This window comes from Rhea americana, unplaced genomic scaffold, assembly GCF_003343005.1.
Source record: "Rhea americana isolate MKP2758 unplaced genomic scaffold, rheAme1 scaffold_115, whole genome shotgun sequence".
Taxonomy (NCBI): Eukaryota; Metazoa; Chordata; class Aves; order Rheiformes; family Rheidae; genus Rhea; species Rhea americana.
Window position 1 is genome coordinate 220,176 of NW_028185206.1, and position 9,650 is coordinate 229,825.

Sequence of the window (9,650 nt, forward strand, 5' to 3'; positions counted from 1 at the left end):
TAAACCTGATCACTTTATGACCCTTACTGGTATCTCTCCTCTCGCACTGCCTGGCACTGCTGCAGCAGGTCCAGAGACCTGCCTGCCTCTCGCTACAGACTGCTCCCCYCTACTTCTCCATCTGCCACCCCTTCTTCAACAGCATGAAAAAAAACAAGCAAATCCACAGGCTGCAGGTCCCTGGAGAGGCAGGAGGATGGGTGTCACTGAACTCAGCGTGTGGTGAGCCAACACCGATCGTACCCTAAGGCTGCCCACGCTTTGACCTTGCAGGTCTGGCCCACAAGTGTGTGCTTCAGCTCTGCTGTTTCTGAATAAACACTCCACGTTGTGCTGGAGGCATGCGGTTTCCCTCTTCAGAAGAGCCCCTGAGTTGTCTGTGTTGCTTTTTCCTAACCTCTGTAAATAAACAGACACGGCTCTCAGGGGATATGGAGCGGCCATGCTGGCAGGCAGTGGTGTTGCAGCGTTGCTCTGTGTGTGTAGCTCGTGTCCCATCTCCTTGTATCGGGCGGAGAAGCTGCTGCCCCCTCCTAGGACAGGAGCAGGGCCCAGGCACTCAACACACCATGCGAGGGGCAACCATCTGTGACACAGCGTGGGGATGGGACTGAGCTGTATAAGCACCTCCTGCCTGCAGAGCCTGCGACTCCATCACTCGTACCATGAGCACTCAGAGCAGGCAGCACATGGGGAGGGAGGAAGAGCAGTGAATCACTTTTCTCATCTGCATTTGCCATTGGAACATCTATGGGGGATAACTCCAGCAAGGCCCTTCCCTAATGTGCAGGGGAGGCTCCACTGGAAGCTGTCTGAAGAAGAACCATCAGGACAGCCTGGCTACACTGGCCGTAGCAAATAAACAGATCACTGTCTACCCTTCCTCTCACAACCCGAGGACCAGAAAAGGGCAAATGTGGTTCCTGTTGTTTAGCAGAGACTCAGAGGRGGAGATTAGAGATGGACTTTAAAAGACAGCAAGCACTTCTGATCCAGAAAAAGGTTGCCATCCTGAGGAATGTCCCTACAGAAACCAACAAAAGGTTGCTGCATTATCACATTATCCTTCAGGTATTCTGCTGTTGCTGAGTGCTAAACTGAGGTTAGGTGGATCTCTGGTCTGACCAAGCACAGCTGCTTTTATGGTCCTCAATCCTATTTTCAGCTGCAACACTGAATTGATCAGCAATGGCCTTGTCTTGCATTACACAGCTGAAGCATCCCACACAGTGGCTACAGGAAGGTGCTGAACAGGAAAAGTTGTGTTTGGATGGGGGGACGGGCTATGTGACCAGCTGGCCAAGTGTGATGGCCAAGAGGCTGGCAGCACTCCTGCACTCACAGGATGGCCACTGACTACAGGGAGCTCACTTGACCRTATGACGGACCAAGGATCCTCCCCCAGGTGCCTGCAAATGAAGTGAGTGAGTATAGTAGCAAGTTCTAGCAGCTTGATCCCCTATTGGTGAGCATAGGCCTGTCCTTCAAGTGTTTCAGTTCACTGCAAAGCAGTTTTCAAGGCAATCCAGTGCACTGTTAAAGTGGATCAGAAATCTCAGTTAGTCATTGTCCAAATGTACAAAATCTGGAGCAGAGCTGAGCTGAATTCAGGAAGAAAGTCCTAGCTTAGCCAGTTGATCTCTGCCACTGTGAGCAAAGGGAGCTCCTTGCAGAGCCAGCCACAGTCCCAAGTATGTCCCTGAAGCCGGACCAACCTAGATCTGAAAGTGGCAGCTGATCCTGGGAATCCGCAATTGCCAGAGAGCAGTTTTGAGGAGTCAGCACCTTGGCTGAGTTTGGAGGATGCTCCCGAGCCGGAGCAGAGATCCAGGGTCCCTGGAGTTCAGGATGTTCTCTCGGGCTCTCTTTCAGTCTCCCCTCGCCCTCTGGGCTGATTCCTCCTGTGAAGCCATCTTAGTCAAAAAGCTGAATAGCATCTAATGTGAGAAGTGCAGAGGTTACTGTTTTCAGTCTGCATCAGCTCTGGAAGCTAAGGTTTTATAGGGAGCTATGGAAAAGAGAGTCGTATTTTCTCATGCTGCGGAAACTTTACCTTCCCCTCTCTGAACTGCCTCCTACAGAAAAACAACATTCATTTAGCACCTTCTTCACCAGGATCTCAAAGCTCTGTCTGTTCCTTCCTACTCCCACGTGGTATTTCTCACAGCAATGTGGATGAAAATATTCACAGTGCAGTGCCCTTGTATGTGATGTGAATTTGAAAGGAACATTTTGATTGTAAACATTTAGCAGCCCTTTGTGGGGACTGTCGTGTACTCCTTTCCCTAGGCCTTTCATAAAATAATGCTGCAGAAATAATGCTGCAGTTCCTATGAGCATTGTGCATGTAATTTTATTATTCACCATCACTGACTGAAGTGTGCAAACAGCATAAAGCACACCGGATCAATTAAGCACCTGTTTCCACGGCTCAAGAAGCTACCAGAAAGCTCAGACTCCTTGACACTCCCCATCCCTCAAAATCCGGATGTCTTGCCTGGTTTTCCTAGAATAATGTAAAGGAAAAAAAAAAAAAAAAAAAAAAGCAAGAGTTTGAAAAAGTATTCCCTGAGTTACATTCAGGCCTCCCATCTGGCCCATGGAATGAAGATGATTACTCTAAAATTGGAGTTTAGTTTCTTTTTTTTTTTTTTTTTTTTTTTTTTTTTTCATTTTTCTATCTAAAAAAGTGGGGCAACTGCAAGCCACCTTGGCACAGAGACATCCCCTCTGGGGGTGTGCAGGCATCCCAGCAGCACTGGTAGAGGGTCTCCAGCCCATATTACTCACAGTGAGGCTGTCTCCAGGGCAAGGTGTAGGTGGCCCTGGCTTCATCTTCTCCTGGACATCCCACAGGATGGAGACTCTTCACCTCCCTGGGGCCCTGTTCCAGGTCTGCACCACCTTCTAGGGAAAGAGTCTCCCCAAGGGCCAAATGTGAATCTCCCAGCACTGACATTTGTGGCTGCTGCCCCCTTTTATATATCCTGGCACTACCAAGAAACATTTGGTCCCATCCTGTTTGCAGCTGCCTTTGCAGCAGTCGTCAGTGCTGCTTGATTTCCTTCATCTACCCCGGCCAGACCAGGCAGCCCCCTAGCTCTCCTCGCAGACCTGTGCTGCTGGTCTTGGCAGCTCTTTGCTGGCCCCTTTCCAGTTTTCCTACATCCTTCTTGAACCGGGGGGCCCTGAGTGGCATACAATGTCACGGGTGTCCAGTGTGGAAGCAATACTGGCCACACTTCTCGTGCAGCATGGCCAGGCAGTTTGCTTTAGCTGCAGCGCAAGTACACTGCTGACCTGTATTCAACCTGATGTTTGCCCTAGGTCCTTAATAGCAGAGCCTCTGCTAAGACAGTCTCTTCCCTGCTTGGATGGAGGCTGTGGGTTATCTTGCTGCATGGCACAACTGAGACTTCTTATTGAACCTCATGAAGTCTTTGCAGCACCAGACCTCAAATTTATGGTGGCCCTTTTGGATTGACACTGCCAGTAGAGCCAGGAGACACATAACTGGGCATCTGCATTCACAGTAGTCTCTTCAGAGGATTTACTGATCCTGTCTGATTGTCCAAATTAGATGCTCTGTTGACCCCTTTGCATGTTTAAGTTCAGCTCTCTGCTCTCTAATCACAGGCTGCAGAGGCGGGGGGACTTTCTCCTGCCTTGTCCAGAACTTCTGATTTGCTGCCAGCTTGCTGGAGGATCTGCTGGCCATGGACTCCTAATCCCATCTTTTGGATATCCTGATCATGCAGCCACAGCTTATCCGGTGCATAAATATGCTGTTCTTTTGTGAGACTAGTTGTCTGCCCATGCATTGCATTGAGCTAAACCACTCAGTCTGCAGCTGCACGGTAGTAAAATCTGATGCCAAGGAAGGGGCAGGAACCTGCAGTAAGAGGTGAGTGCACAGCTGAGGCTACCCCTAGGTACTGCCCAGCACATGAGGGCAAAGCTCATGGGCTTTGCAGACTAGCAAGGGGCTTGGCTGATGTGCAAATGTCCTCTTTCACTTTGCTGGCAGAAACATGCATGCTTCCCATGTGCTGTGGCTTTGTCAGTGACTGTAGAGGGAGCCTGAATGACTGCCTCTGAGCTGTGACCAGCTGCAGACTGCAACAGATAGACCCCAGGAGGTCTCTGTCAGGGGCATGAGCTTACCTTTGCTGCACACAGAGCAAGCATTCATTGGCATAGGTGTTCCCATCGGTGCCGCAGACAGGCAGGTGCAGCAAGGGGCAGGCCTCTAGATTAACCATGTTTCCACAGAGGGGCTGGAAAGGAGAAACCATAGCAACCACTTCAGTGTCAACAGCATCCGCCTCCGCTATGCACAGCATTTGTCTCCTTTTGACTCCTGAGAACAGCCTCTGCCCTAGGCGTGCCAGGCACTGAGGCAGCTAATGCTCATCTCAAGCCATGAACAAGAGAAATTAGAAATCTCTTACCCTTCTTAGGCTATTCCCTTCTTTCAGCTCTGCCCCTGAAACAGAGCAGAGTCCCATGAACTTGATGCAAGGGAATGAAGTAACACCTGTGACAAACTTTTCCAGAGAGAAATGGTGACAAGATCATGAGGCATGACATAGGATTATGTCCAAACAGAGGGAAGGCAAAGCTGTGCAGAGCACATTTAGGGCTCGTCCTGAGGAACAGCTGTGTGGGCTTCATGAGGGGGAGATAAGCATGTTGCATGCCATCCCCATCCTCTCAGCAGCAGAGTGCACAGCCAGCTCTGCAGAGCATCAAACATATCTCAGAAATGTAAATGGGTGCAGTGCTGCATGGGGACAAGTAACATCTGTGATGGGCTGGGTCTGGGTGACTCTGCACAGCCTTGTTGTCCCAAAACAGCCTGGCAGCTGGCATAGTTAGTGGGAGCTGCATTTGGTGAGTTAATTTTCTTCCCTTTCCCTAGCCAGACTGAGCACTAGTGATAATTCRCAGTCCTTTTATAGAAGACCCTGAAAGTGCACGAATGTCCTGGGAGCTGGAGGGCTCCTGCACAGACTACTGTGGGACCATCTCTTCGTGCACCTAGGCAGCATCATTCTTCCAGAGCGTACAGCTCAGCTCCCTCCTATCTGAATATGCTAAGTATGGGGTGCTCTTGCAAAGCCATGCATGTCTTGGCTGCCATCCCAATATATGTTACAGCCTGCTCAAGCTGTCTCCCAAATGCTGTCTCCCACTCATGCAGTGCTCCCTGTCCCTTGACCCATCCTCCAAGTGCAATATGGCCTATGAACTAGCCTGCAACCCTTGCCCTGAGCTGCTAATAAAATGTGGTGTGTTTATTCTAGTCCTTCTTTTCCCCTCCCCCCCTGCTCTGCCTGTGAGTCTATTCACCCTTCTCTCCTCAGGTTGCCCACACAGACAGGGACTTCTCCTTCCTGGCAGGCTGAAGAGCAACAGCATGCAGCTCAGCCTTCACCTGCTTTGCCCCCCTGACAGCTTCATAACCCCTGATGGTATCCCCCTCTCCTCTCCTCCTCTCCAACCTAAAGTTTCCATGCCTGTCTACTCTCTGACCCATTTTTGGTCCATCTAGGCTCTAAGAGAGCCTCAGAAGAGCCCTGTTCCCTGGCAGTGTAGCAGACTTACCTCCTGGAGCAATGACAGTGATCATCACTGCCACCACCACTACCAGCTCCCTCACACCCATGGCGCTGCTTACTCAGGTGCAAATGTCTGTACACTTTGCTCTGCCTGCAGCTCCCTTTATAGGGGAGGGCACTGGCTTATCTCACTGGTGCTGGGAAAAGCAACATTTTGAACAGTTTGATCTGTGCTGGRAATAGCAGGACTGTGTGCCTAGAAAGATCACTTGGGCTCCCTCACACAGCTGCACACCTCCTATTAAGCCAGCCCCAGGAGCTGATAAACCATCCCAGCACAGCCTGCCAGCTGCAGGTGCCAGGATGGGAACTGGGCTGGCAGCAGGCTTGCTCAGCTGGGTGCCCCTCTGAAGTTTCTTGCACAGTTGAGGCTGCTTTAAAGCCCTTCTGCTCTGAAGTCTGGGCTGAGAAATGCTGCTGTTCCTCTTCACTCACCCCAGCCASCTTACTTCCAGGAATATTTTCTCTGAACTAGCCCTCCAGCTGTGCAGCTGTCATTCTTCATGTGTGACAGGTATTTCCATTTGGGCTGGGAGACATCATGTGTAAAAGTCAGGAAATTCAAGCTGATCCGTGCAGCTGTGATCTAATGTAATAGGAGGGAGCTGTGTGCATGGATATGCAGTTTAAATGCACAGGAGCAGCACACGGAGAAGGGAGAGGGCAAAGAGGCAGGAGAGGAATCTTCAGGAGTGAGAGATATCGGCTTTTCAGGGAAGCACTTTTCAAAATAGCTCACCTTTCCAGAAGATCTCAGCTACTTCACCTATGAGACTGGACACATGATGTCAGTTTTCTCACATGAGCATTGTCACTGCATTTTTCTGAGAAGCTACATTTTCATTATCCATCATCACCTTCCTCTGGTGAATCAAAATCGACCAACCAATAAAGAGTGATGCATGGAAAAGTGGGCCGGTGACTGGAAAWTTATATCACTGCTGAAGACCACTGTGGACTACAACTCAACAAAGACAGACTTGCTGTGATTAAGGATGAGCCAGAAATGAAGGAAGGTCTCCTTGCACTGCAAACAAGTATGATGTGCTGCATATGCATGGGGGCAGGTGGCTGGGGTCCATGGGGCAAGTGTCCACCAGCTCCAGACATGTACAGTGTGGGGCTATATGTCCTTCCTCATCCAGAAGGTTGTTAGAGGTGCCTCCACTCTTCCCTCCCAGCACCCAAGACCGGATCCCTAGAGAGCAAATGTGACAGGAAGAGGACCTCCACGGAGGAGAGTCCTCAGTCAGGCAAGCAGATGGCTTAGTGCTGCTGACTTTGCATCAGCTGCTGGGAGGCACCCCAGACCAGTGCTGGTGCTCCTCATGTGCAGGTAGCGAGCTCTTACCAGCAACCTTTCTTGCCTTCTGCGATATCTGACTCAGCAGCATTTTAATTGGGTTTTGGGAAGGGGGAGGTTGTTTTGAATGAGTTTGAAGTGTGAACATTTAAAAAGCCCATTTACAGGACAGTTCGTTGGCTCTGTTTAGATGGCTCTGCACATGTTTYATATTCTCTCCTCATTGAGCTTACACAGTTCAATAACCTTTGGCTTTTATTATTATTCCACTTTGGAAATCCCTCAACTAAAGTAAATATTTAACTGCATTAGTAGTTTTTCCTGAGGCACATGGGGGCTTGTTGGGCTTGTTTAGTCTAGTGAAGGGGAGGCCAGTGGGGATCTGACAGCAGCCTACAACTACTGGMAGGGCATTTACAAAGCTGATGGACCCAGTCTCTTCTCGGTAGTGCCAGATGATGTAATAAAAAGCAACGGGGCACAGATTGCTGCCTGGCATGTTCAAGTTGGATGAATCTTTCCCCTAAACATTGAGCAACTCAGGTTTGCAGACAAGTGGGGGCTCTCCATCCTTGATGAGTTTGCCAATGCAGCTGTGCAAAGCCAGGGCCACTCTGACCTCACGCTGGGGAGAGCCCTGCTAGGAACATAGGGTTGAATTGGAGGCCTCCAGAGGGCCCAGTCACCAGCACTGCTGGCTCCTGTGAGTAGTAGCAGYTCTCATTTTCTGGCACATACTGGTTTGTCCACTTAGGCCACCACCTACCAAATGTGTACTGAGCCATTACTCAGCTGCATGAACAGTACAGGGCTGCATCCTGTGAGATGATCCCATGAACACACAGCACAGCCTTGGATGAGAGCTATCATGGGCCTTTACAGCGTCCTTCAAGGTATTTACTACCAAAAAACCCAAACTCCAAATCTTATAACTCCAAAAGCTTTCATGGTGCTTCTGCGAGAGAATACTGCTGCACCACCAGGCATGGGAACATTGCTCGGCTCATTTAGCTTGTCCCAGATAAGATGCAGGACTCTTGCATAAGATGTGGTCTCTTTTCCTAAAAAAAAGACAATAGAAAATGCCTGTATCCCTTTAGTGCATGGAGCAGCAAGTGGAAAACCTGGGCAAATTAAAAATGGCTGATTTAAGGCTTGATCTTCCTCCATCTAGTTCCTCAGTGGTGTTCAGATGCTGCTGTCTTCACAGTACAAATTGAAATGAAACAGGAAACAGATTGTTAAAGAATATTGGACTGAAGCTATCCAGAGTTAGCATAACTTAGCGTAACTTGCTTAGCATTAGTAGTAAATTTGCTGAAGCCTTAGGCCACAAACTGTGAACTTTCTTGAGTAAAAGAAGGCCCCAGAGCCAGTTCAGGGTGGAAAGATATGGGATTGTAGAGAGAAATAAGCAGTCTAGCATTAATGAGTACCAGCAGGAAGATGGACTTTAATCTAGGACACAGAGGAAAGAAACAAAGGAAATACAAGACTGATTCCAGAAGACAAGATAAGAAGTAGAASAGCCAGGCAACTATACAAGAAAGAAGTAACCATGAAGACTTGTTCCATCAAGGGAGTAAAAGAGCCATCGACAACTATGCAGTACTGGGAGAAAAAGTAAAGAACACACTTGGAAATTATGGAAAGGACCGACCAGGAACTGGAAGACCCCAAATTCTAATATTACTATTGGTTCCAGAATATAATGTGAAGTGTGGGAGGATTTAGATTGTAGGGAGAATTTCTTTGTCCCTCTTTGGAGGCACCCAGCTCAAGCTGTAATTATCGCACATGTGCCATTAAATCTTACCTCACCTTAACTTGGTTTCGAACCTTTGTCTCAGCAGGAACCTAGGGCTGGACCCTATTATGGTGGTTGGCAAGCCTAACTTTCCATAACACAGATACAGTGAAGGGGAAATCACCTCTTATGAACTGACCTTCTCTTTTCCTGACTCTTCTTTCAAGCACAGTCCCAGAGGTCCTGTTTAAAGCCAATCATCATTCCCAAATAAAAGATATGGAACTTCTTCCTTGGGATGGGCAGAAAGTTTGCTGGTGGCTATCTTGCTTTAATGTCCAAGATCTCCTTTGCTGTGGTGCATCCTTATCAGACTCTGGCATCATGAGTGACCATGGTGCTGTTTCCAGACTTCCTATTCTCTGGACACTGCAGGCACAGGGCCAGCTGGAATTGCATCACACTGCTCTTGCTCCACGTTTGCGTCGTTTGCGTCGTGGGCTTATCTGCGGTAGGCCTTGGTGTTGTCACCACTCCACCCAGCACCTGCCTTTCCTTGCTGTTATCAGTAGCCTTTCTTGGATTTCATGGCTGCTCTAGGCCTCCTGACTTGCCATGCTCACACCAGCCTGTTAACTCCTGTTCTGCCATTTCTCCTAGCWCTTTTGCACACTTACTCTCTCACTTTATGTTCCCCAAAACCACCAAAGACCCACAAACACCGAAGCACCCCAGGAACAGAGCACTGCCTTGTTCATGCAGCCCAAGCCTAGAGCTCATGGTAGGTCCTCCCTTTGCACAACGGAGTAAGTTGAAATAAGGATAGCAAGTGTCACAGCTGTATTCATTCTTAGCTCCCTCTTTGCCTCCAGAAGTTTCTTGCAGAGACATGATTAGCATCACAACTCCAAGCTTCCAGACAAAACCTCCAAGATCCCACAGGTTTGCATGGTAATTTCTCCACTCCTCTTCTCCTCAC

General features: G+C 49.0%; 1 protein-coding gene across 3 annotated transcripts in view; it reads right to left on the reverse strand.

The window, feature by feature from the left end:
- Window positions 1–955: 955 nt before the first annotated feature.
- Window positions 956–9,650, reverse strand: part of SPINK4 (serine peptidase inhibitor Kazal type 4) — a 16,639-nt gene continuing 7,944 nt past the window's right edge. Inside the window, exons 1-4 of one of the 3 annotated variants that reach the window (XM_085317228.1) lie at window positions 5,608–8,264; window positions 4,452–4,486; window positions 4,165–4,277; window positions 2,338–2,506 (exon numbers count right to left, since the gene is read on the reverse strand). In XM_085317228.1, coding sequence (XP_085173354.1) covers window positions 2,452–2,506; window positions 4,165–4,277; window positions 4,452–4,486; window positions 5,608–5,668 — 264 coding nt within the window. In that variant the 5' untranslated portion in view covers window positions 5,669–8,264 and the 3' untranslated portion in view covers window positions 2,338–2,451. Of the gene's footprint in view, window positions 1,902–2,337; window positions 2,507–4,164; window positions 4,278–4,451; window positions 5,547–5,607; window positions 8,265–9,650 lie in introns of those variants that run through there. The other 2 variants (XR_014897329.1, XM_085317216.1) reach the window with 2 other exon arrangements.